A 27283-nucleotide genomic window follows, 5' to 3' on the forward strand; every position below is an offset into this window, starting at 1 on the left:
GGCCAGAAGTTTTAAGTCTTTTTAAAAAGAGCTTCTGGAAGAAACTGAGGCATATGTCATGAATTTAGGACATTTTAAGAGCTCCTGTTCCTTTGGTTGGCCCCATACATTTTAGTCTCCAGGGTGTATTGCATGCGTTTAAGATGCAGGAAGTTGTTTGGGATGTGATGGGAGTGGGTCTGCTTCCCATCTGTACTCCACCCTGAAACAAGCATGATGCAGATTGCAATTGATCAAAAACTTTCACTCTGATTTGTCATGTCTTTTTTTGCAGACTTGATAAAACATCATGTGGTGATAGAAGAATATTGAAAGAAAACAATAATGAGACGTTTCCTGACAGGTTTCCTCATTAGCTAGTGCAGATACAACAATGTTGTAAAACAATGGCTTGTTTTTCCCGTTACCATGCAACACACAGGCGGTCTCACACTAACAGTCATCCAGCCATTTGTTATGTGCCCGTCTGCTTTTGTGTAACGTCCTAGTGCCTGTCTGAAAGGGGCCGTGCACAGTGTGCTCCAAGTGTGTCCTCTCCTGTTGCCATACGGGGACTGGACATCATGTGAAACCAGACTCTGCCTCCCAGACCTGCAAAGGTAACCCCACTGTCATGGCTCAAACAGAGGCCCTTTATGGCTCCGCGCAGCTCCCCCACCCCTCTCTCACAAGTCCCATCAGAAGCCCGGGAAAAAAACCGCTCAGACTGAGGACAATTAGGCCATTTCAATGCAGAGCAGGGAGTTGGCTGGGAGTTGGGTTGCTGCTGTCGGGGAAGAGATCAGCTATTAGGTTGCACTTTTCCCTCCTTGATCTCATTTCTGCCTGTCTGCTTGACGCTGTCTGCAAGACTTGACGTTTTATGTAGCTTAAATATAGTGCAGTGGCACTGTTATACAGTACAATAATCTTTTTCATTTAATTCCTTGACTTCTGTAGCAGTGGTTTGGCCCTTGTGCTATGGTGCACACTTAAGAGGTGGCATCTCCGCTGTGGTCATTCTGCTCTCCCTTTTTTCCTCACCACTCCACTTTGTGTGGAGCCCCATGGCTGCCGAGGAGGCTAATCTCCGCCCTTTGTCTCCTGGACGGATCGTTTCCCCCTCATCTGTGTGTGTCAGATCCGCCCGCCTGCCACAGACCGCTCTACTCGCCACCTTCCCCCCACCCTCTCTGCCTGTTAACCACAGCCACGGTTTCCATGAGCGCCTTGTGCTATGTGAAGCTCCTCGCCTTGTGCGTTAACTGTTCCTGCTCGCTGAGGGTGCAGACTGGTGATTCTTGGAGATTCAAAAGTCCAGTGGTCTTAATTAACATGACAAAGACCCCTACCTCCCCTGCTGAGGCCCTGTGGTGGCCTCACTTGTCCGCTTTTCTTAACCTGTCAGCTTTATCTGGCCGTCTGAGCTTTCTGAAATTGTCAGTGTGACTTTCTTCTAATCCTTGTGACATGGGAGACAATAGAGTTGTGTCCTTTTCACAGAAAATGTGGCTCTAAAAGAAAAATGTGTGATCATTAAGGTTTTCAGATGAGTATGTGTTTTTATAGCTAATTTAGTGGCTAAGATCTAAGGGAACACATCACAGCTAAGTGATTTTTAAATGATATTGAAATACTAAACAAACAAATGATGGTCGGAAATATCCAGTGACAAACTGTACCTGATATGTTTGACTTTTTTCTAGCGGAGGGCCCTGGAATGGCCTGTTGTTCCCACACAGTTTCTCCCTTTCTCCATTGGGTTGACACCAAAAGCACACTGCACCCAAAGTCAAACAAACATGCAAAGCGCCCACTTACGTGCTGTTTGATACTTTAGGTAATTGATACATGAGAGGGGCCATTGATGGCCAAGTTTGGCGCTCCCTTTCTTATCAACGCCCTGGCCCCAGCAAGACGTGAAGAGCCCTGTTGTGCACTCTCTGAATGAGCCGAGGGGCCTGAGGAACAGGCAAAGTGGTGTGGTTGTTGAGGAAATTCTCCTCTTTCCTGGCCTGCAGTCCAGGGGAATACTGAGTTACAGTGTGAGAAACTTTGACTCACCCCGGGGCTATTCCCATTGGGTAAGCTGCACCCCAGTCCAGAGTGACCTACAGATGGGCTTCTTCTCGTGGTCTCGAGATGCCACCATTTTCCATGTCGGCAGTATCAGTAATAACTGTGATGTGATGTTCTCCTCCAAATAATATTTCAGTCAAGATCATGACTAATATGGTGTTGGAGAGGCTAGCAATTGCTTTACACCGAAAGAGGTTGAACTAGCAAAACGTCCCTAGGAAGAAATCTAACTTGGTTAACTAAAGCAACTCAGTAAGTTTAAACTCAGGAAGTTTAAACTAAACAAGTTTAAGCAAATTTGTAAAATGATTAAATTGACAATGTACGAAATATTCTACAAAACAATATTACATGCTGCAAAAAATACCAGAAAAAAAGTACCAACTTCATAGGTTATACATACATGCAGTGTCCATCAGTCACACACCTGCCACCCAGACACAAGAGACCTGGTGGGGGTACTACATCAAGCAGAATACTCTAGCCTGGTAACTTCTAAAATATTCAACTGTCTCTTTGAATTTCTGTAAATAAATATCAATAATTAATTTTGCATATGCATTACACAAAGCTCAAGTCTTTGGTGTTAGCTGCCAAACAAATGCATGCCTTTACAGCACTCAGGATGGAAGAAATGGGTGGATTTTGTCCCAAAATGGAACAACTGTTATTGAACTATTTGAACGACATTGTAAAATATGAATGTACTGTAGGTTAGTGCAAAACATAATTAGACTAGTGTAATAACATAGTGTTGGTCCTTCTGATGGTTATTGGTTACTAGAAAAACATAGCTACACTGCATATTGAAATGCATTTTGTGAATGTAGTGATAAAGTACCACCAAAGTTGTAGAGATACAAACATTTCTGAACGAATAACACTTGGTAGTGGATAATTTCTCCATCCTGATTTGGTCTACTTTTAGTTCAGCCATTAACACTTCCTTGTTCTGATCAAATAAACAGACTGTTCCTTTGGCTGAACAAGAATTTGCCCTTAAATCACAATGCTGACCAGGATGCGTCTCTCATTCTTCGTGATTGAAGTGCAAAGCATTATACCAGACCAGGAAGTCCATGGGAGGTGTTTCCTGCATTCCTGTTCGGTCACTCAGTAGACGGTCTGTGAGAATAGAGGGATTATATACATTTTTGTCTGTTCTACCAAGACCCTGAAATCCTGCCCGGATACCGTGCTCTGTTATGTTTGAGGGACTAATTGTTCATTTTGGTAAGCCTTCCACAAGCCTTGCCTTGTCACAGAGGTGACAGTTGACATTGACCAGATTTTCCCCAATGCCGTACCAGGATCAGAGGAACCCTGAGTCAGACTGCTGCCGGTGGGTTCTTCATTAGTCAACCTCATTAGGACTGGTTTGTGTTTGGAACCAAATGATGGGCCTTCGTGTGCATTGCTGAGAACAGAAACAGGTTTGCAGAAAGATATATTCAACTCTGGGTATTGACCAAAGGCCATACTAACTAGGCTTAGGAAAAGATCTCACCCATTTTGTTTTAGGAATCTCCTAGTCAGAGACCCTTAGTATAGCATTATTCTGTTTTTTACAGTACAATTGAAAGGAACAGTAATTCCTTAAGGAGAAGAGAAGAACTAACACCTTGAATGTGTACGCACCTGTATAATTACACCCTAAACAGTGAAGGCAGTAAACTTGAATGGTGTTGGGAGGCGTAAACCTGCTTGCTTGTATGTCAATCCTCTCTTTAAGTTTACTGTCTGTTAAGGCTGACTCCCGTGAATCACACATTGGTGATTAGGATTGTAGGCCTACAACAATTAATCTTATATATATATAGTATATACTTATATACTATATATATTTAAGATGAATTGTTGTAGGCCTACAATTAAGCATTCTATCCTCTGGCAAACCTATGATAGGACAATGATCTTTTAAGTTATTGACTGCGGACTGGTTTATATTGCGTTACAATAAAATGACCCAATGATGATCTGACAGGAATAATTCAAATGATTCAGTGTTCTGTGTTGGTTGTGTATTATCATGCTCAGCAAAAATCTGACCCTCCCTCTGATTTTACCATTGATTTTTCCTCCATGTCTAAAGCCACTTCAGCACATTTGAGATGCTTATTATAAGTCAACAGACACCATAAATCTGTTCCCCAGAGTGCACTCTCTTTGATCCTCTTTACAACAGAACAGAGCAAATGCACGAGCCTGATAAAAGAGTAATGAGCAAAAAGTCTGAATTGGCACTGAGAGCTCCAGAACTCAGAAATGTGACTTTACAACCAACCTGAAGGAGCCAAATGAAAATGTCAGAAATGGAGGAGGAGAAATAGAGTGCTCCTGTCTCTGGGCCAGGAGAAAGGGAAAACCATTCTACTTCTGACAACAACATATTATGGTGTTATTAAGATGTTTGTGCTTTGCCCACCAAACACAAAGCTACCTTTGTTTTTTTTTTGTTTTTTTCCCTCAGTGATGACTGGTAACTAGAGTAAACTTAAAGTGTAAATCAAAGTGAAATAAACTCTGATTCATGTACATGTTTGAAACATTTGGGCTATTACTGCAATTACAATAAATTGCTTTTTTGATTTGATTATTTACAAAAAGATTGTTTATATTTTTTGTCATGAATATTATCAATCCATCATAGTTTTCCCATATGATGGAATTTGTATATGGAACCTCAGTACAAATTGGCTGAACTGAAATGGTGCTTATTTGGACCACCCTCTGCATTTAGAAACCTGGCAAGTTCTTTCAGGCGAAGGCCAAGTTGTCCCGACCACTGATGCAGAAAGCAGTCTAATTGTGTATAATTAGGAGAGCTTGTAAAGAAACTTAGAAAACAATAGCTTAGCACATCGAGGTGGTCTTTTCTAACCACATATTTACGATCCTCCGTTGGAAATGATGGCTATACACATAATTTACATCATGGGCCGGCATGGTGGATATGTGCAATTCAGTCCACATTATTTATGGGGAAGGCTGATGGAGGCTATGCATGGGGGAAATGCAATATCCAGTTTCAAGGGCAGGGCTATAAGTTACAAAAGGTCATGGCTGTGAAGCCAACCCCACACACACAAACACACCTATTCCCTTTAGGCTCCTAGTGCAAACCTTTGTTGTTCTTTTGATTTTGCGGAAGCAGATGGATGAGGTGCAACTGTTCTTTTATTCTTCTGGTTGTTATATAGCAGCATGTGAAACACTAATGAGTTTCTAAGTTGGAAGTCATGTGTTATAAAAAATATATATAGGACTTACATTAGGTTTTATACCTCAGCGAGTTTCCAGTTTGTGGTTAACTAATGACTTGATGTGCAGTCAAATAGTGCTCAGTTTAATGGTGTGTAGCCTACCTGCCAAGCCTGTTGTCAATATCTTGCCAAGCCTTGCCTTGCAGCCTCACCCTTTAGTTACAGTTTTTGATTAATTTGAGTATTCAAGAATCTTTCAGGTGTTTTTTGCTAACCATGGATAGGCCTACTGTTACTTTGTTATTCCCTTGCTAAGAAATATGCATGCAGAAATTGCCATTCTGTGTCTAAGGACATTACAACATGCACAGCAATAAATTAATTATTTTCAAGTAGGCTAAGAGTAAATATACCTGATTCTTCCAAGAGAAAACACGCCTGTGTGAACGAGCTTTGGCGTTTGATTGGTTTGTAACAAATCCAGTACCCCTCCCTTGACACCGTCAGCATTGGTTACCTTGGGAGCAGAGAATAACTATTCAGACGTCTAGTGGATTGTCAAGGCAGTGGAAGTCTGTCGGAATGTGTCAGACTGTATCCCCTTTACAAGACGCCAATGAGGGGCAAACTCGCCTAAGGAGTGCCTATTTTGCTACAAACATTCACCTTGATTTCGTTCTTCTTTGAGCTAACACTAGGATAATGTCTCAGCAGCAAAGGATTGTTAAACTATCGGCAGCGTCGCTTGCTGTGATCCTCTGCAAGGACGTGGAGAATGTAAGAGCCGGTGGAGAAAAACACACCGCCACTACTGCGAGTGGTCAGGACATTTTCGCGGATTTTAAAGCGCAAAATCTGCGGAGTTTTTGGAATAAGAGACTGGTAAATGCCGTTTCTGAAGTTCACTTTCAGGGATGGATGGAGAATTTGGTATTGTTTGTTGAAGGAAATGCAAATAATTTGGAGGTGCTGAGGGAGGCATGGATGCGCAGGGCACTGAGGTCTCCCAGAGGGTTTGTCATCAAAGCAGTGGGTATGTTTTCAGTTTTCATACGTAGGCTATTTCTATGCAGCGAGGTTGGCCAGGCTATGTTGGACGCCATATGACCAGTAACTGCAGTAGTAGGCCTAGGTCATAACTAGCGCAAAGTTTCGAAAAACTTCAATGTGTAGCCTACTGTAGCCTACAGCTCAATTGAAAATTGGTGGTTGTAATTTTAAATTGCAATACTCAGTGAGGCGTAGCATTAGTTTACAAAGCAATTCTCAATCCTTGGGCTAGATGAGAAAAGGTGTCATTACAACTTATATTATTCTCTGTGAAGTAATGTTCCACTGTTTCTAATAGCTGGCCAACGTGATCCCTTCCACAACAGTATTTTTGAGCCATTTTATGCTTGCTTGCTATTACCTTGCTGCTTTTATGTTTTACGTTTTCTGTCCATTGTTTTGTGACATTTTAATACAGTAGGTTATTAGTTTAAATAATAACCTTCAACATATGAATCATTTGACACAAGACAGTATATTTTTGTTTTCTACAGCCTATACAAAGGTGTGTTCATAAAGGTACTTTTTAGGCATATAGAGGGCAAAATATTGTTGCAACTGTGACAATCTTCAGTGTAGATCAGGTAAACACCAATTCTATGGACCCTTTCAACAATAAAAACAAAAACAATGCTTGAACGTTCTATTTGGGCCCCAATCTACTTCCTCTGCATTAAGATAACATATGGAATGTTAAAAAGGAAGTCTTGTGGGGCCAACTATGATGCTGATAATGGAACTCTCTTGAAAGGGTCCATACCAAGATAGTCTCACAGCTCACTATTGTAACCCACATGTGCTTGTTCCATGACAAAACTTGCTTCTTATTGTTTGAAACTGTGTCCATAACCAGAAGTGGTTGTGTGTGGTACATCAGATGGTTGACAAACCCAGGTATATTGGCAGAAGTGCACTTTGAAGAATAAAGGAAAGAATCCTCTGAACATTTTAGGGTATAGCCATGGATTGTTCAGTTTCGATACCAATCTCTGGAATTTATGTTGCTTGCATCTAAAGAATGCACTCTCTCTCTCTCTCTCTCTCTCTCTCTCTCTCTCTCTCTCTCTCTATCAGTCTCTCTCTCCCTCTCTCTCTCTCTCTCTCACACACACACACACACACACACACACACACACACACACACACACACACACACAGACACGCATACATGCACACACACAAACACTCACTAGTGCAGTGTGCATCAGTGAACTTCTGTGACGTGTGCATAAATGAGTCTTGTCACAGTGGCATTATCCTCTATAGCCATTATCACCCTGAGGCCTACCACCGTAAATGATTTGATCTGCCATCCTCCTAGTGGCCACCAGACAGGTAGCGCAGACCTCCCACCCTCTAAATTCATGTCTTCCAATTTCATGGGCACTGACAGACTGTGTCTGCTGAAATGGAGAACTGAACAAAAAGCCTTGGCACCATGTTGACATTATGTGTTTAAAACTTTCATTCATATTTTATATTAGCAAGTTATGAATAATTGTGTGTCACAAAGTAGTTTTTAGAAAACCAAATGCATTCATTATTTCGATAGCAAAGATCCTGTTTGCCTTCTACAGTGAGAAATAGCTCATGACTTATTTTCCACAATAGAGACTCTGTTTCTGAGAGACATTTGCACTCATTTGTAGCTACTGATAGTGTGAAGCTGAGTTTTGGTAGGAGCAGACGAGGTGATTTATTAGCCCCTGCTCCCATCGTGATTGTCAGTGCACATGCAGTCAAAAGACTGATTGTTCTTGGGCTCTGCCTTTGCCAAGTGCTGCAGAACAGAAATGAGAAGAGGAGGGCCCCACATAGCACTAAAATGTATGCCTGTCTGAAAAAGTGAAGTCACTCTGGCCTTTATGAACCCTGAAAAAATATCCTCAAGGATGTATTCTGAGTTAAAGTCAAAATGTTTTATATATCTATACAATTCAAGTACTCCACCCATATTATTGTTGCTGAATAGTACTGAATTTAAGACTAAGCTCAAGACGAATACCTTTCTATTTGGTTTTGCCCTTGAACCTTTAAATTATTATTGCGGACATAGTTTGATACTAGACTAATGGACAAAATGGCTTCTCTTTATGGATGAGTATAAACTGTACATGATAAACAGTGAATCATGGATTTGGCCTTGAGGTTTTATTAATGATGTTAAAATGTGTTGGCCTCTCATGTCTGAAATAAGATGCTGCTCTGACTTTGGCCGTGGACTTACTGCATTATTAAGTGAGACTGCATTGTGCTGAGCAGAGAGATCCTTCCGGTAAAACATTTATACTGAGCCGCTCTACGTTGTAATTAGGTGTCCTATATCGACCTGTCTGTTTTAACTTATTGTCTCCGAACATATTTCGTCATATTTGTAAAATGTCTTGCTTGCAGATGTGTGAAGAATAATTTGACTCAAAGTTATGTAAACAACCTTTGGCCAGTACTTTTGTTATTAAAAGTGTAGTATTTGTGCCTTCCTGACTTTTGTTGGATGTTATTAGTATGATTAAATGTTTGAAAGTAATGGTGGCCTTGGTGGGGATCTTCTGCGTGTTAGCTGTGATGTGCCCTTCGGCTGTGTCTGTTACTTGAAGGAAAACACCCTGTTGAGCTCATGCAGTGTAGGTTGCTTGCACGGATAACTGGTTGTCAGAGGTCACAAGTCCTTCACTTCTAGAGGGTCATCGCTGACCTCTGCGCATAAAGACAGATGGGCCAGGTGTTCCTCATTGAACAAGGAGAAACAGTGCCACTATCATCCTCTCATAAAAGTACAGACATTCTCTCATTAAGACTAAGGATGTTTTAACCTTCTAAAACAACCATGAAGGTCAAACAAGACTGTCATTCATTTGATTGTTAATTTTTTGTTGACTGGTATTTTTTTTATTTCCAGGTGTTTGCTAAGCTATGGAACAGTAGCATTTAGTTAAGTAATGGATCTAGTTGCTGAAAATGATTGTCCTTTGACTATTTAATCACAACTGTATACACTAGAAAATCCCTGTAAACTGTCACTGACCAGTCTTGCCACCAGTTGCCTGCAGAAGCAGAGATGGAATGTTTTTGGATGTAACAAAACACCCTAGACTCAGCATCAACCAGATGTAAGTAGTTAGCATCTTTTAGACAAGCTGCTTTTCTGTGAAATCCTCCCAAACCTGTATCCATCAGTGGAGTTAAACAACCTTGACAAGCCAAGGAGATGGATGGAACTTTTTCCTAAGACTGCCTCTTTCTGCTTTCAAACAACACATGCCTGTCTCCTCCAAGGCTTGGCTAATTTAACTTAAACCTAAAATCCAATTTCTCCTTGTGACTTAAGTTATCTTGAAATCACCCATTCAGAATATTTTTTAAACTGAACATCAGATGCAATGTCTTGACTGTATCTGAAATCTGTTATTCTCAAGTGTTTGTAAGTCATATATTTGAGCCTGCATTTCAAGCACTCTTGCAGAGTGTCTTGCCAGTGAATTGCTGTTTATGGATGTTTTTTTTTATCAGTGCAGATATGGAAGGAGACCTTGCCCTGCTTTCTGAAACTCTGACCTCTATTCTATCCAAAGCATGCAGGACACTGTTGGTTGTATCCTTTTCCTATTATATAGGAAGTCTGCCTTTAACAGGATACAGACTGAAGGCCACATTTATGAAAATCTCAACCTACATTTGAGTGTTGCCAACAAAAATAAATGAGAGAATTACTCTGCAGCCCAGCACTGATAGGATTTCACTTTTCCCCCTTCTTTTTTCAGTCCTCACTTTGTTGTTGGCTAAAGGAAGCAGTTTGGAGAGGTGATGTAACCTCTGTGTTGAGTGGAAACAGGAGATTGGTTTTGACCTCCCAGAGGACTTCTCGTTGAGTTGTCATCTGACAGTGAGGATGCTGGCTTGGTCTTCTGTTGTGGATGAAACAATGACGCAATGAAAGTGCACATCATTCAGATTGTGATTGAGCTGTTCGGATGCCCAGGTTGCCAAACAGCGAGACAACAGATGCTGAATCTGACGTCGCTGGTGTGGAGGAAACATGCCTCATCTGGTGTGAATTAACACCATTGATCTTGATTAGGCGAGTGGAAGTGCTCATAAACCCTTAGTCCTTGTAATGGATAACTTCTTGGGTGGAGCATATTGAAACACCTGGAACATCCTAACATCTTGAAGCAGATCTTATGAAATTCAACCCTACAGCATTCCACTAAGCCATAGATGTCAAACCGGAGATTAGATCAGTCAGGGTTCATCACAGTGGGTGAAGATTCAAGCAAAACATGGATCATTTAAAAGGGAAACAAGAATATGAAACCATGGCATAAACAATTTTAGCGAGATTGCCATGTGAAATATCTCAAGCAGAGGGATTATGAAGTTTGTGAACATTTACAGCATCAGAGCAACTTTTCTAAAGAGAATGAGGTGAGGTCATTGGCAGGTAGTGATGGACAAATGAAGCTTTGGTAAACTACTAAACCACAGCAGTGGTTAGCGACACTAGCGGAAAAGCAAAAAGATGGCCGCCACACATACATTTTTCAACATAAAAGTCCATAGCAAACCAATATTTTTGGTTACATATACTGGTTTGGGTAAGGACTTTTATGTTGAAAAATCTACATGTGGCAGCCATATTGGATTTTTTCATTAGTGTTGCTAGCTTCACACTGCTGTGGTTTAGTGGTTTACCAAAGCTTCATTTGCCCATCACTATTGGCAGGCTTTTCAGGGAAATTAAAGTCTCCAATATCAAAAAGTAGACTCATGTGCAGAACAGTGAAATCTGTGACAGTGGAGTGAGACCACATTAACAGTCACTTAACAGAGTATATTGTCATTATATGATGGTTAAACCATGTTTAATTCTAAATGGCATTTCCATGTATTAACATCAAATATCATGGATTCAAAAACTTAAAAATTAATGTTACCAATACAGTTGATGGTTGTAGATACCTGAAAATATTTGGGACTTTGGAATTCCTCTCTTTGTTTCTCATAAAATCACGATATGGGCAAATTTGTCTTTGCACCCTATTTTATGTCACTCCTTTCAAACAGAGAACCTGGCAATGTAAATATATAGACATACCTACTCCCTGGGTGCAGGGAGATTTTACGGATATAAAGGGGTAACAATCTAGAGAACCATAAACTACTCAACACCTCAGCACATTTTATGGTGTGTAATGGGACTGTAATTACCATGGAACATCACTGTGTTATCAGTACAAGAGGAATACACATAATGTTAAATATTCAGATGAAATATTTGCCTAGTAATATTGTATGCATGGCTATATGTTAACTTGATGTTTAAGATGCCACATTGCACGTTGTATGTTAAAATGATTCTGTAGCAGCACTTGCTACAGCCTTCTTATAGTTACATATGCCGTTTCATCATGAGCAGAGGTCCAAACGTCTCCTATTCGCTCAAAACAAAATGGCTTTCCTTAGAGGCTGTTGTGTGGCAGATCTAAAGAACTGGCACAGGAGAAGGCTCTTTTCAATACGTTTATGGGCCTTTTTATGGCTCCCTCCACATCTGTCAGTTCCGTGGCAGCCAGAGCAGCACAATCTCGTAAAGTCCTTTTAGCACCCACGCTATTAGGTGTAGCAAAGAGCCCCACTTGCTCTTAACAACATCAGAGAAGAGCCCTAGTGAAGGTCCTGGCGTAAGAGCATGCCCATTTCTTAATGTGCATTATCAGATTATTAGAATTTGTGTAAAATACAATTGAAACAAAGATGGGACCAGCCAGATAATACTGAGCTGGCACTGCTGAGCAATTTCATTTGAATTTGAATCTGGTTGGATCACGTAGGCAATAGCAATGCAAGATCTCATGAGGATTCTGAAATAGTTGTTTTGTCACTCCCCTGAATAGCCATTAAATTGGAATTGAAAGGGATAGTGTTTTTGAAGGTTAGTAGTTTGGTGTCAAAGACAACTGAAGGGCTTGTGGGTGCATGCAAACTGTAATCTGGCAGCAGGGGAGGTGTCATTACCTCATTATCAACTCAAATTTGATACTTAGCACTGCTTTCAAGCAATTACCACTGGTTAGGTGCCTTTGTTATGTTTGGTGTATAGTGTAAAGGGCATTCAGATGATCACTATGTTACTTTTATGGGTCACCATCAGTCCTGGACCTTTTTCGGAATGTCCACATGTTGGCTAGTCCAGTCTGCTGAGACGACTTGTCTTTGGATATGGTGAGACAACAACATGTTCAAGATGTGTGAAGTGCTCAGGTTACACTGTGCTCGTTCCCCATCACACTCCCTCTCAAATCTCTTGCCCTCAAAACCAGTCTGTGTTTATTTGTGTAGCTCACCTCCAGACCATAGTGGTTATTTGCCCACACAGAGTGAACTGTGGTGGTCCTGGTGGTTGGTGTTTGTGGTCGTGGAAAGGAATGATACCACCTCATTAAGGTCTCAGCTTTATTAGTTCAAGCAGAGTAAACGTGTCACACATGAGAGTATGGAGAAGACCAACCCCCCATCATCAGTTTGGTGCGTTTGTGGACTCAAGCTGCACGCTTACAAGTGAATTGCCCTAGTGATTTGTCTTCTTTGAAAAAGAGAATTGGGCTTATTCTTGTCATGGGCTAAATGAAAGAGAGCCATGCTGGAAAAGGGAAAAGGCAGGAGATTATAACAGCACTGCATTAATAGAGCAATGCACACTGTATTAAGAATGTTTTTAAAAAGAGTGTGGAATAGTGGAAAGCAAATTACTATCAAGATGTTTTTTTTGGAACCAGCTGTCTTCAGAGTTATGTGATTTTTTTCTGTGGCCTGATATGTAGATGGTTGCACTGTAATGTAATAAGAGTCATGGGATTCGTGTGACTGGGGTAGCAACATGCCCAAGTACATTGTAAGTACATGTGGCATTTATCAGACATGGATGGGGCATTTGGTGGCTGGTGCAGATTTAATCAAGAGAGATGCTGCAAGGTTTTCAGTTGATGTGCTCAAGATGTTCATTCAGTCTTTTCCCCTTGGAAAAAAAAGGCAGACACAACATGAAATTAATTTTTGAAACTTGTGTGTCCCTAAAAATATTGAAATACATCCAGTGACTTATTTTGCATTGCCTGCATGTCGTGCGCCTTGCTGTTACCATGGCACTGAGCTGGGTATTAATGTGAGCATGACAAAGGTTCAGCTTCATGTTACAGTGGGTATAGAGTATTTTTCCCTTGAGAGAGGAGAGTTACAATCATCACCAATGATAGTCACACCCTCTAATGCGGAGCTGAATTAGGACCTTAATCTGCCCTTTCCTCCTCCTTTCACAAAGGCTTTCCCCCCCTAGCTTGTTTCATACACCCCATTACAGAAACCCAATACTACTATTCTGCCCTTTGCTGATGTTCTCACTTGAACTGTGCTCATTATTCTAACATGCAGTACAATGGCTTTCAGATGTATTTACAATATGCCCCATGAAAGCCTGTGCACACACACAAGCTCCCAACATCTTGTCACACATCACATCTCACAGTGGGAAATGGTATTTTTTTGCAGTTCTCATCCAAATTCTCAACATTCTCCAGTGCATATGGATTTATGTTGTGTTGTGTTACGCAGGCCTAATTTAAGCGTCTGGGGCACATCAGTCTTTCCTTTGCTCTTTCCTGTCTGAAGGACACACACAATGGGCGTTCTAAAACAGGATATCCCTTTGAGAACTGGTATTGTTTCACTGACTGTCCTCACAGAAGAGAAAAAAAGTCTTGCTAACAGCTGATTTCCCTTGTACTTTTACCCTATTTGTCCCCAGGTACATGGAACAAGTTATGCTCAGTCTGTATGTTAGAGTGGATATGTCTTGCATAGCGCCAGATGGGCTTCGTTTAAGAAATTGACCCAATAAAGTCAATTAAAGGGGATTAAAAGGATGAAGGGCCGATTTAGGGATAAACTGTCTGCCACAGAACAGCTTTCAGATCTAGCTAAATCTGTGTAAGCTTTGAGAAATTACCTCCAAGCCATATAATAGACACCTCTTCGTTTTGACATATAGCTGGAGACACTTAGAGAGAATGGTTCAAACGAGCTACACTGCACTATTATCTACAAGCAAGAGTGATTTTCCAAAGTTTAGGGGCATTGCTGCTTTGGGGCTATGTTTGATTCTGGCTTTGTTAGTCAGTTGATTAAGGGTTTATTTTGCTTACCCCTGACATAAGTGCCTGAAGTGTGTGAGGGCTGTGAATGTTTACATTAATTGAAAACAGTGCAAGCAAAGCACTATTTTCCTCAGGCTGATAGGACAAGGGGCCCTGGCATAGTTGGCCTTTAGACAGAGTGCTCATAGCATATCTAGACACCTCACCTCCCTGCCTAACTGAATGTCTGAGAGATGTTTTATAACCGAAGGCTCTCTCAGGTCATCCCAAAAATAATTGCAAAATAAAGAATACTATATTGTTTGCTGTTATCAACATATAAGCAATATATAATGTGATTATTGGTCAAACAAAAGCAATATAAAAGAAACAAAAAGCACCACTCCATGAAAACCAAGTGCATTTTTATTTGTTTTTTATGCATTAGCCTAATTATTGACTTACAACGGAAAGTACAGTTAATCAGTGTCAGGTTAAATACATTGGTTAATCATTAGATACTGTTTGTAAATGGTTTCGAAAACAGACTACAGGCTAGAAATGCTGTATTCCTACAGCCAGGCTTCGGTTGAAAGTCACCAATTTCTTAAACTGCACTTAATGTGATGAGTTAAAGTGGCCAACTTGGCTTTAATACTGAGGAGGGCCTATAGTCTGAGAGCATGGTGTCAGCATTTCAAAGTCCATTCCTAATCTGAAAGGTGGGGCCGAATTACTGAGACGGAGAGAGGCTTTGTTATGGCACAGTAGGCTCCTCTTTAGATCGCCCTCAGTAAGCAACTCAGAGTTCCACTAAACCATTTTTTTCCATGTGGTGGAAAGTCAATTTTTTTTACATGTACAGTGGTACTCATGTGCAATGCATGCATAAAATAGGATTGTAAATTCTTCACAATATAAAACAAAACATTATAATATAAAGCTGTTTCCTAGTCAATACATTTGGTATACCATATAGTTGGGATATTGTTTGATTTATTTTATTTTATTAACTTAACATCAAACCTTTGTTTATGTTACATGGTTCCTCCAGTCACTTTTTTAAAAAAATAGTCTGAATATCAATCAGTAGAGTGGACGGTTGAAAGGTGTTTTTAATAGAGTTATATCAAGAGGACAAGCATTAAGTCACTCATCATTACATTATTCCTTATTAAATGTGTCAGAGTCTATGTGAGTACGTTCTGAAAATGTTGAGCATTTTGAAATCCTAATCCTCATCTTGCTCCATCTCTGCTTCTTCTGTCATAGGTGATGTGTCGCCAGTGCAGATGACCCCCATTGCTCAGTCGCAGTTTATCCCACTGTCAGAGGTTCTGTGCTCGCTGATATCGGACATGAATACTGACCATATCACTGTAAATCAGGAGGCGCTGATCACGCATATGATGAAGGCTCATCCAGGTAATCACTAGGTCCATTTAAAACACGGTTTCAGATTTAATATTTGACATATTTACAATCAACATGCATGGAAACAAATACAATGCAAAGCTATAAAATGTTTTTTTTTTTACTTGTAGGGATGACTGTCCCCACTCAAGACATCCTGTACAATGCTCTGGGCTCATTGATAAAGGAGAGAAAAATCTATCATACTGGAGAGGGCTACTTCATTGTCACACCCCAAACGTACTTCATCACTAATAACACAGTGAAAGAGAAAAACTGGTGGAGCACAGGGGAAAATGAACTTCCCTCCCCACCCCCCATTACCTACCTAGTGAGCAATGAAAATTGTTTGGATGCTACCGGCGCGTCCCCCTCACTGGCTCATTGTAAGTCCTGTAGATGTTTCACTGCGGTCTCCACTGTTACACCATCAGTCCAAGACCATGTCTCTGTCAGTGAATGCACTGGCAAGAGCCTCAAGTGGCCCAAAGAACACAAACCGTCTGTCCAGCACCAGTCCACCTCTACGGCTGCTGACTGCCAGGCCAGTGAAATCAGCAAAGCCACAACAACAAGTCGTAAGGACAAAGAAAAAGTTGGCCGCAAGTTTGGCCTTAGCTTGTTCCGGCGAAGCACAGCTAAGAAGGAGACAAAACTGAAGAAGGAATATGCAACTTTCTCTGGACAGTTCCCGCCTGAGGAGTGGCCAGTGAGAGATGAGAATGACCTCAACAACCTTCCCAGAGATCTGGAGCATGCCATCATCAAGCGGATCAACCCGGAACTGACAGTGGACAACCTGGTGCGACACACTGCCCTTATGATGAAGCTGGAGGAGAGAGATGTTGAGCGAGCAGTGGACAAAGGGATGTCTACTGAGATGCTGGTCTCCAAACCAAGGAACCATTCTTCCAAGGTTGCTGGCAAAAGGACTGCGTTAAAGAACACTCGTAGTAAGAGAAGAGGCCATTCTTCAAAAGAGAAACACAGACCAAAGCCTAAGGCTCCTCATTGTGTGGATGATATGGAGGAACATGATCTCACACCCTCTCGTCTCAAACCAGACTTCCAGACAGAGGAACCAGAGAATCAAAATGATTCTGCTGTTTTGAATGCGAAAAGCCTCTACAAGAAACGCATTGAGAACCCTTTTCAGGGTATATCCAATAAGGACACACTGCAGACCTCAAGCCACAGAGAACAGAGGAGAAGAGATGGCAAAACTCAAACATCTGGAAAGAAAAATCGTTCCAGTCACAGGTCTAAGTCATGGGATCCCCATCACACAAAAGGGACAGCTGAAGAACCTGATAAGACACATGTTACAATGGAAGGATCCTGTGAGCATCTTCACAAGAGAGAACTAGCTGTAGGCACATTGCTTGATGGTAACCCTGTGAAAGAGCATTCAGGAGACTATAGCTCTATCTATCCAGAGAGTAGCACTTTAAGGATAGAAGACAAAGTAAAGCATCTAAAGGAAAATAATGCCAGAGGGAGAGATTTCAGACAAGACAAGGATGCAAAACACAGAACACTTGATGCTGACTTCAGCCATGAGACTGACCAAAGACATCTAAAATGTCATGGCAATATGACAGACTATCATCCCCTTGTCCAGGAAACAACAGATATACCCCTCTCATGGCCTAAACCCTCTGTTCGACGCAGGATATCCCTGAGACAGATGGACGTGAAGGAGGATTCAAGCCATCGACCAGATCTTTTAGCCTCTCACCAGCAGACTGGTAACATGTTGGGGAGCCAGCAGTTAGTCAGCAGCAGTGGACAACATAGGGGCTCTGGTATAATAGAGAGTGATGTTTACACAGATGATGACCGTCACCTATACATGAAGTCAGATGTGACAGATGAAGACGCCTGTAGCTCTCTCTGTTTGAATGAAGAGTGCACCCTTGACAGCAGTGAGGCCATGCATCCCAACACGATTCAATACTGTAAACCCCAGTTTGGGAGCGGTAACTGGATTAGCAGCTTGGATGCGTCCAGTTTTTACAAAGAGCCCCTGAGAGTTATCCTCAGAAAGGAAGACAGTGGCTGGAATGAGCCCAATGATCACCCCCCCCAAAGTGAGTCATCCATCTCACTAAGGGAAACCATCCTTAGAGATGGATCTCCACATCGAGATAAAAATTTGCACAAGATCAATAGGATGGAAAAGGAGCTCACTGACGCCATTGACAGCAGCATATTTGATTACTGCCAGACAAGTGAAATGGACTCAGATGCAGAGACACTGCAGAAGTCATTAGATGAGAGAGAGAACCTCTCTGCTCACCAGGGCAGTGAGTCACAGCAGGAGAACTGCCACCAGAACTTGAACTTGTTTGACACACAAGAGCCAAGGGTCCCTCTCAGCTCCAGCGAGAACCACAGCAGTCCCAATGGGGCTCATTCAGGGGAGACAACAGAGAGTCAAAGCAACACAGGGGACAGTGGGATTGATTCCCCCAGGTGAGCTAATGGTGCTATCTAGCCTATGTAGACGACATGGTTGCAGGTACATTACTGTGGTTAGAAGAGTGAAATAAAGAGACATTTCTTGCATATAAGTTGGGAAATGGATTTACGTTATGGAAATAGCATAGTGGTAATCGGGAGAATCAGGAGAATTCTCCCGATTACCACTATGATTGTTTGTGTCCTCCCCTGTAGATTTGTGTCCTCCCCTGTAGATTCCAGACATTCTCCATTCCCCTGTGTGAACTGTTGTATTATTGAGTGGATATTTTGTGTTTAGGAATTTTAAGAAGCCACTGTTAAAATAATCAGTATTTGAGGACAAGATATCTCCCATGGTTGCTGTACTCAAGCAACAGACCTAGACTGAGACCTGTCGTGTGCAATGGTCTGTAGCACAGTCATATTATTGTGTTTTATTCAACCTCAACCGTGCATTAACTTCTGTGAACAGACCACCGTGTCGTCCATTATCCCTACATGACAGTTATGTAAGGAATATTTATCCTCTTTACATTTCAGATCAGTGATATTATGCCTAGTTTTTGTTTAACAATATTTCTGTTTCTCACGTCCACAGAACTCGAATGAGCATGACCTCAAGCAACTCTGCGATACTTGAGGGATTTAAACGTCGCGGTTTCCTACAGAATATTGAGAGGCTTCACTCCAAGAGCAATGGCATTCACCCCCAGAGCTCTCTTCTTCAACTCACCCCTGTCATGAATGTGTGAAATGGCTGAGCACATTGCTTGAATCTGCTGCTGTACAAAATGTGAATAAATAAGTTGAATTGCATTTATCTGTACATATAAAACAAAAAATGTTTTTTGTTATCATGTAGGCTAATTATGTTAATAATAGTGTAATAATTAATAAGTAATATTAATAAGATAGGCTACTGTTCAAAGCCATCAGCGGGACCATCAGTTTTAATAGACTTATTCAGAATTGTTTATATACGGTTTAATATTATACTTGTATCACATGTGTTGACTTCAAAGAAATTGAAATAAAAATCACTTAATGATAAAACAGTTGTGCAGATGTGAAATAGTTCTTCAAATCTTTGATTTTGTGAATGGGCGTTTTGCATAGCCTGCCAGACCCACATTAAAATGTAGGGTCTGGGCACTCACCGTTCGCAGTGCTCAGTCCGAGGGGCGGGATAATCAGTTGTCTTTCAAATTCCCTCTGCACGCAATAGGACAGCGGCAGCGCTGAGTCCCATGCAGTTTCCCACCAGCGGAGCTAGTTGGCTAGTTCAAACGTTGGCTAGTTGGCTAGTTCAAACCATCTGAGGGGAATTCTTCTCAGGGATTTTTGGCAAGGTATACCACCTTAGAGTTAGAAAAGAAGTGATAGCATTGCATTGGTTGTAGCTTTTTGTGTGTTTTGTGTGTTTATGTATATCATACACTTATGCAGGGATATATTACTTCCTAGATAATGGCTCATTTACTTAATAGGTCTACATAAAATTTCAGAAAAGTTACAAAAATGTAATGTAATTTAAAAATGTAATCTATTAGTTAAAATGTTTACCTATTCACCTGACAAGATGACATCCCTCCATAGACATAGGCCTACATAAAAAGTCTGATAAAAATACAAAAAGTAATTCTAGGGTGGTATCTTGTCAAAAATCACTATTTCACTTATTCCCCTTGAATGGTACCGAATGGAAACTAGTAATTCAGTTGAAGCCTTTTCCACAGTCACGTCAGATTACATGGTCAAAAGCTTTGGTTTTGAACTCGGCTTTTACTGCCTTTGTCTTTTAGGGCGCGCTGTGACCAGGGCGGGCGGCGCACGCATTAAGATCTCGATCTCTCTCTCTCTCTCTCTCACACACACACACACACGCAATCTATGTACAATTCGGCATATTCGACTACTCCTGGCAAATAGTGCGCTCTAGTGGCCTACATAAAATCGACCATATAATAGGATCAGACTGTAGCCTAGGCCTAGATTCGAATGGCCCAACAACAAGATACCCTACGCACGTGAGACACACTCAAACAAGCAGGTTTCACATGCCAGGATCGCCTGGCCTTCTTGTTCTTTGTACAACAATAACGCTTCGAAATGGTCCTTGATTGTAATGAATATGCGTATTTTACATTAGTATCATAGCTTACAAGTATGTAGCTTAGGCCTAGGCTATTAGTTAGACGTAGGCCTACTGTTGGATATTTTGTAACTTGTGATTAAAACGTGAGTCTGTCTTCACGGATTTGGCTACATGTTTACAAAGAACCCAAGATAGAGCCTACTCCAGAGCCACAGATGGCAGCACTGTATACGTTTAACAACGAGAGCCAGCGTAAAGCCTTTGCTCATGCGCTCAAATACTGTTGGCGCCAGAAGATCAGTGGCGCCAGCTGTACGTAAGTACAGAGAGAGGAAGACTGCAACGAGTTCAGACGCAAGGCAACGTAGCTGGATCCAAGGTCCGTCGTCAGTGCAGAGTCTGCAAGCGAATTCGCTCGAAAACCTTAAGAGAGGAAAGGAGGTTGGTAATTTTGTATATAAACAGACAAGGATACTTTAGATAAATTAGCATGTAGCGTACAACATTATCTATTGTGGTAGCTAACCTTAACCCGCGGCTAGTTAGCGGGTAATGTTAGCGTGCTAAATCGCTAGTGTATATGGTGCCAACGTTTTATTTTATTTCATTGAAAAGCCTTCGTTAATTTGGCCGTTAAGTTATCTGTAACATAACTTTGGATGATTAAATGCGATATTTTAAGGTTATTATCGTAGATTTTCGAAGCTGTTTGTAATCTTCAAAATAGACTTGCCAAATGTTGGTTGCGATTAGAATTGCACACGTAGCCGCAAATCGTGGTGTGACGATAGCGCGCTAGTTAGCGAGGCAGGCCATGTTGTGAGAGTGGGCAGAAAATATGCTAAAGGAATTCGGTAGTGTTAACCTAGCATTATATGCGCGTCATTGATGCATGGGTGTTAGCATTAAACTGGGAATTGTTTGATGTGGTAACTACTAAATAATGTCTATTTAATGACCGATATTATACAACGTATTGTGTAGAAGAACTCGTTGGGATTATGTAAGGTGGGGGACGTCTTTCCCGGGCTTTTCAGTGGACTGTTCTTCTGTTAGCCATTTTTGTTCCTGTTTGCCATCTTGGTTATGGTATTTAGCTTAGTTATGTTTAGTGTTTAGCCGTGTTATAATTAGCGTCATTGCCCTTAGGTGCAATTTGATACGTTCGTATTTTAGGATTGTTAAAAAAGTGAGTTGTAAGTTGGAGACGATTTAGGAGAACGTTGGTCATCTCGCCACCACGATGATCGCCAGATAGCCAGAGTGTTAAAATGCGTTGTGAAGGGCGGAAGCTAGCGGCGGCCATTTTACAGCTAGCTAGCTGCTCATTCCCCGAGTGCCACAAGATGCCTACCGCGGCAGGCCTGTAAATTCTATGATCCAGTTGACTCTGAAGTTTCCGCATACGCAAGCTCGCTGTTGAATAGATCGGACAATTTTCATTTTAGCACATTACAGCAAATATATATAAAATATTTAACTTTTTACATAGTTTGTTTACCAGCTATGTGTTTGGCTAGTTAGCAGCTAGTTAGCTGATTTTGCCAATCCAAACGAAGCTAACTAGCAAGCTCTTTAGCAAGCCAACAATTCTATAGAAAACAATAATACACCATCTGAATTAAGAGTTTTGAAGTTGACAGTAATGAGTAACTGAAGCATTGAAGGTGTAACATTAAATGCACCATGTCTTACTGCAATTACTGCAATTGTCGCATTGTCTACACAGATATGTGCGCGATATTATTTGTTTGCTAATATTAAACTACTGACTATGATTACTTTTAGCCAGCTAATGATAGCAAGTTAGCCATCCGCAGAAAGTGGGGAAATCGCTAACTTTAGCTGGCTAGCCAGCTAGATGTATCTGCTAGTTAGCCCAACTTAAGCCATCTGAATAAGGCTAAGTAAAATTCACGTCTCACCCTGTCTCCTGGTCCTCTTGTTGTAGCGTTTTTTGGTATACCGTATGGCTGTTACTGAATGTGCCCATTGCAGAAGGAGAGCCCATATGTACTGTTGCTTGTCACAATTTAAGTTGTTTCATATCACTAGCAAATCCTTATGTTTTGATGTTTGCTCTGAGGACCCATTGCACGTGAAACTGTTGGCCAGTGTTATTGTTTGTCTAGGCACCAACCTGTAGGTCTGAGGTCTTATGCATGTTTTCTATATGCTTGTCACCAGTGCTTTTTTTTTTTGCCATTTGTCTTGTGGGAGCTTTGGATAGAAGAACAATGAAATGTGATTGTCTGTTTTCAAAACATGTTTGATTGGTTAATGTGTAGTTGGTCGTGGTAGTCATACAGCATCATTTGACAACAGCAATGTACTAGTAGTCATATCAGACATTTAGATTCATGTCAGGTACTGCATGATCATTGAGTTTTGACTACTTGTTTGGAAGTCGTAAATTGCAATGCATTATGTAGGCATTTGTTTCAGTGTATTAACACATGTGATTCTCTTTTCAGGCCCACCTGCTTCCTGCCTCTTGCTCTGAAGAAAGGAACACAACACATTTCACTGTGGGAAAGCGGTGCTCTCTGAGCAACGCTAAGGTTTCATTAGACGGGAAAACGGAAGTCGTTGGGCTGGAGTGTGTTCTGATGGCCGAGTCAGAGACTGAATGTGACACGCCGGGCCTTGACACATTAGGCTCCGAGTGTGTCATTGCCCATACGCAAGTCGGAGACCTGCATTATGCAGCAGAGACAGAAATTATGACACAGGAAGACAAAAGGGGGCTGGATCTTGAGGCTATTCATGGTTCAGATCTGGCCAAAATACAAGGCCTGGGCCCAGAGTTGGGTGCTGTGACTTGTGTTGATGCTGACCAAATTGTTACCGAGACCGACCATGACTACACCAAGGCAGATCAGACTGGCCTCCAGTGCTTTGGAGGGCATGACATTAAGCATGAGAATGAATCCTTCCTGGGTGAAGTTCTCCTCAAAGCAGAGATGAGTGGTGCTGGCCCTGATCATGTTGTCAAAGCTGAATCCGACCATGGAGGTGAGCTCACAGTGGAGTCTGAAAATGGTGTGGTCATTCATGAGGCCCATGGCCTGCAATGCAATGAGTGTGGTGAGATTTTCAGCAGCATCACAGATCTCCATCAACACTTTGAAATCCACAAAGCCACCAATCCTTACATCTGTGTCCACTGTGGTGAAAGCTTTGCAGTGGACTCCAGCCTGAAGGCTCACATGAAAATCCACATGAAGGAGAAGAGCTATGGCCCCACTGGTGTGGAGCTAGTCGGTAAAGTTGGCATTGACGCATTCAATCTAAAGCCTCACCAGATGATGCATTCTCCTGAGAAGCCCCACAGATGCTCAGAGTGTGGGAAGAGCTTTGCTGCAGCCATCACCCTCAGAGAGCACATGAAGATGCATTCAGACGACAAGCCATACAAATGTACACAGTGCAGGAAGAGCTTTATCCGCCGGCGTCACCTGAAAAAGCACCAGGAGATGCACGCCCGGGAGAAGCCCTTCAGCTGCACGCTGTGCGGGAAAGGCTTTGCCACGGCCTCCAACTTGAAACAACATCAGAAGACACATGCTGGAGATAAGCCACACAGATGCCTCCAGTGTGGAAAGTGCTTTGCCGCAGCTGCCACCCTGCGGGAGCACGCCAGGATTCACTCGGGTGAGAAGCCCTACAAGTGCAACCAGTGCAGGAAGAGCTTTGTCCGCAAGCGCCACCTGAAGAAGCACCAGCTGGTCCATTCTGGTGGAAAGCCATATCGCTGTTCCCACTGCGACAAGGGCTTCAACCACTCCTCCTCCTTGTCCCGACACAACAAATCGCACAGTATGGAGGGGAAGAACATGTACAGCCCACCGGAGAAGCTGAAGAACATATACACCCAGCCCGAGAAGTCAGTGAGTGTGTTCTATGATGCCCCAACCCCAAAGAAGCGAGGCATGCCTGGAGAGAGGCAGTACAGCTGCCGCTATTGTGAGAAGATTTTCAATCATTCGTCCTCCCTGTCAAGGCATCAGAAAACTCATTCAGATGGCAAGTCCTACGCCTGCGCCCACTGTGGGAAGAGTTTTAATCACTCCTCCTCTCTAGCAAGACACCAGCGTGTCCACTTGGACGAGAAGCCCACCTTCAGTGTTCCATCAGGAAAGGGATACAGCCCTGTTGTCAAGCAGCAAAGAATCCTGCAAAGTGAGAAGCCATACCGCTGCTCCCAGTGTGGAAAGGGTTTCAATCATTCATCCTCCCTTTCGAGGCACCATAGAATCCATATAGACCAGTGAGCACATGCCTGCAATTTAATGTGGTCTCTCCCAGTAGTAGTTTCACCGTGTAACAATGTCGGGCCACATTTCAGCTGTAAGGTTTATCCTTCACTATAAAAATGACAAGTTAAACTAGTTGTGGCCTCGGCTGAAGGACTGTAAATTCTTTATTCAGCTAAACTTAGACAAGTTCTTTGATCCTCCAATATAAAAAAAAAAAATTGACATTGAGCCGCTATCCCTAGTGATCCTGCTTGAATGGCTTGATTTGTTACATGCCTCAATGTTTTTAAAGATGAGTTCACCTCAGTATGATTAACCTGTATAATAATAATATCATAGTGATTTCAGTTATACTGACTTGGGCCAGTTCTCTTAAGTGTATCCTGTAGGCCTAAAGGAGAATAATTTTATGAGAGGCTTTGCATCTCCATGTCATGTTTTACCCTGAGGTCCCTTCACTCAAGTTGACAGCCACAGAAGTTATTGAAAACAAAGAGGTCTTGAAGCAGTTTTCTTTGTTCAAGTCCACCATTGTTGGTTAACATGATATCATATGTAAATAAATACATGTTGATTTTTTTTTTCTTTTCCTTTTTTAAATATATGTATAGGTGTGTAGTATGCAGGTGTTCCTGAAGCTGAGCTATATTTTTGGTAATCCCATGAGTCTTACCCTTTTTTTTTTTGCCTTGTAATGACCTAATGATTTGATGTTAACCAGTAGATGTCACTGATTTCACATTGGCAGTGGACGAAGGAAAAAGGCACACTACTTTCTTAAAGAGCTTTAAAAATGTGTAGCCTGGCCGTGTATTTTTGCAGCTTCTAAAAGAGAACTAGTCACTGGATAAAAATTCAACAGCTCCATCATGGTGTATTGTGTTTGTCAACCTTTTGTAACTTCACTTACAAGTACAGTAGTAAAATGACAATTGCTCAGTGTCCTTGACTTCATGATCATGCCCTCAACACCTATTTGAGCACACATGTGGACTGTATGCCAACCAGTGAGAATTTAGTGACTCCTAAGTCCAGACAGTGTTCATAGCATGCTCAAGCTGGTCTTTTAAGTCAAAGATGGCTTACTTATTGACTGAAGCAGTGTGGTAACCTTAGACTTCAGGCTTAAACTATGTTCAGCATCCTACGGTGTAGTTTTGTTTGAGGGCGGTTGGGTGATTTTAATCCAAAATGTATGTTAGGAATAAGTGGTTTATACATATTTGAGAAGATAAAAGCTTATTCTTTGCTTTGGAGACTAAATCAGTTAGCAGTGTATAGCATAATAGTTAACTTATATTCATAAGACATTCTACAAAGTATCAAAGACTGTGTAATAGATTGTGTATACTCAAGTACAGATTACAGCTTGCTTTAATGAACACCTAATTTGATTTCAACATTTTCAGAGTTCCATGGGTTTGCACTTTCTACCTACCAGTTCTGTGTATGAAAAAATCTTTTACAAACTGATGTATTTTTTTAAATATGGTTTGGGTCATTTGAAAGGGAAATGAAAGGTATACTGTTTTTATGGGAGTGAGTATTATATAGAACAACTTTTTTCTTTTTTTCCCCCTCCTTTGGTTAACAATTGTGCTTCAGATGGTAGCATAGGCTTCATTGTTAGTTAGGTGCCTTATTGCATGCTGTGTAGAGATGTATGCTGAGCTATGATTGAAAAAAAGTAAGGTTTTGGCTATCTCTCTTTTTGTTCCTATACATACTAACCAATGTTCATTTTTAATTTGAATTCATTTTTTTGCTTATCTGTATATGACTATGTTTACACAGTTACTGTTGTCCTTTTAATTTCCCAGTCTTTGTCCATTGGCATTGGTGTAGAAAAAATAGAGGTTAAAATAAGGAAGTTAAAATGCCGTCGGTCCATACTTTGGTTGCCCTCGTTTAGTGGTCAAGGCTGTTCCATCTGTCCCCAAACCTTGAGTGGCAAATATATGGATAAATAAAGGTTGTTGGCTGTCCGATTTTTTTTCCTTTACAATTTGTCCCTTGATATAGCCTACTCCCTTAAGCGCACTGGTTTGGGTGGATATATAATCAAATAAGCACAGCATTTGGGCAGGGTCAACAAGATAAAGCAATATATTAACGGTTAGAATCCGGTTAATAGTGCTTAACACTTACACGTCAGTGTCACATTGACACAGGCTCTTAATACATTTTAAGTTGGTATGAACAACTTCAAATTGTATCATGAGTGATGTCATCATGCACATTGTGTATGTGGCGGGCAGTGATGAATGCTGACGGTATGGCACGGAGCCAAATGTGAGGGCAAATCCTTGGTACGAGGGAAATGTGGTCATTGGGGTTTCTTGCATGCAAATGTCACAGTTGACTCATAACTGTCAGCTCGTTTTACATCTCAATGGCCCTTTGTTACCATGTACCACTATTTAAACGTGGGCTGGGGACATAATCTCTAAAAAGTTGATATAAATTCAGCTTTATTAGATTTAGCCCTGGTCCCAGAATGTGGTTAGCTGGACAGGTTTCGTGTTAGTTAAGGTAAGACTGATTAAAACCATAAACCATCGAAATGCCCGGGCCGACTTAAAGAAGACGCCACGGCCACCTATGATGGCACTG

General features: G+C 41.5%; 2 protein-coding genes across 2 annotated transcripts; both read left to right on the plus strand.

Moving 5' to 3' along the window:
* Window positions 1-5792: 5792 nt before the first annotated feature.
* stox1 (storkhead box 1) lies at window positions 5793-19363 on the plus strand. The gene is made up of 4 exons (XM_042066263.1): window positions 5793-6294; window positions 15713-15865; window positions 15985-18328; window positions 18915-19363. The coding sequence occupies exons 1-4, from the start codon at window positions 5964-5966 to the stop codon at window positions 19066-19068; spliced, it is 2982 nt and encodes a 993-aa protein (XP_041922197.1). The 5' UTR covers window positions 5793-5963; the 3' UTR covers window positions 19069-19363.
* A 1300-nt stretch (window positions 19364-20663) lies between these two features.
* Window positions 20664-26655, plus strand: si:ch211-198a12.6 (uncharacterized protein LOC563253 homolog). The gene is made up of 2 exons (XM_042065724.1): window positions 20664-20852; window positions 22886-26655. The coding sequence occupies exons 1-2, from the start codon at window positions 20679-20681 to the stop codon at window positions 24683-24685; spliced, it is 1974 nt and encodes a 657-aa protein (XP_041921658.1). The 5' UTR covers window positions 20664-20678; the 3' UTR covers window positions 24686-26655.
* Window positions 26656-27283: the final 628 nt, after the last annotated feature.

The sequence above is a fragment of the Alosa sapidissima genome, chromosome 16 (assembly GCF_018492685.1).
Source record: "Alosa sapidissima isolate fAloSap1 chromosome 16, fAloSap1.pri, whole genome shotgun sequence".
Classification (NCBI taxonomy): domain Eukaryota; kingdom Metazoa; phylum Chordata; class Actinopteri; order Clupeiformes; family Clupeidae; genus Alosa; species Alosa sapidissima.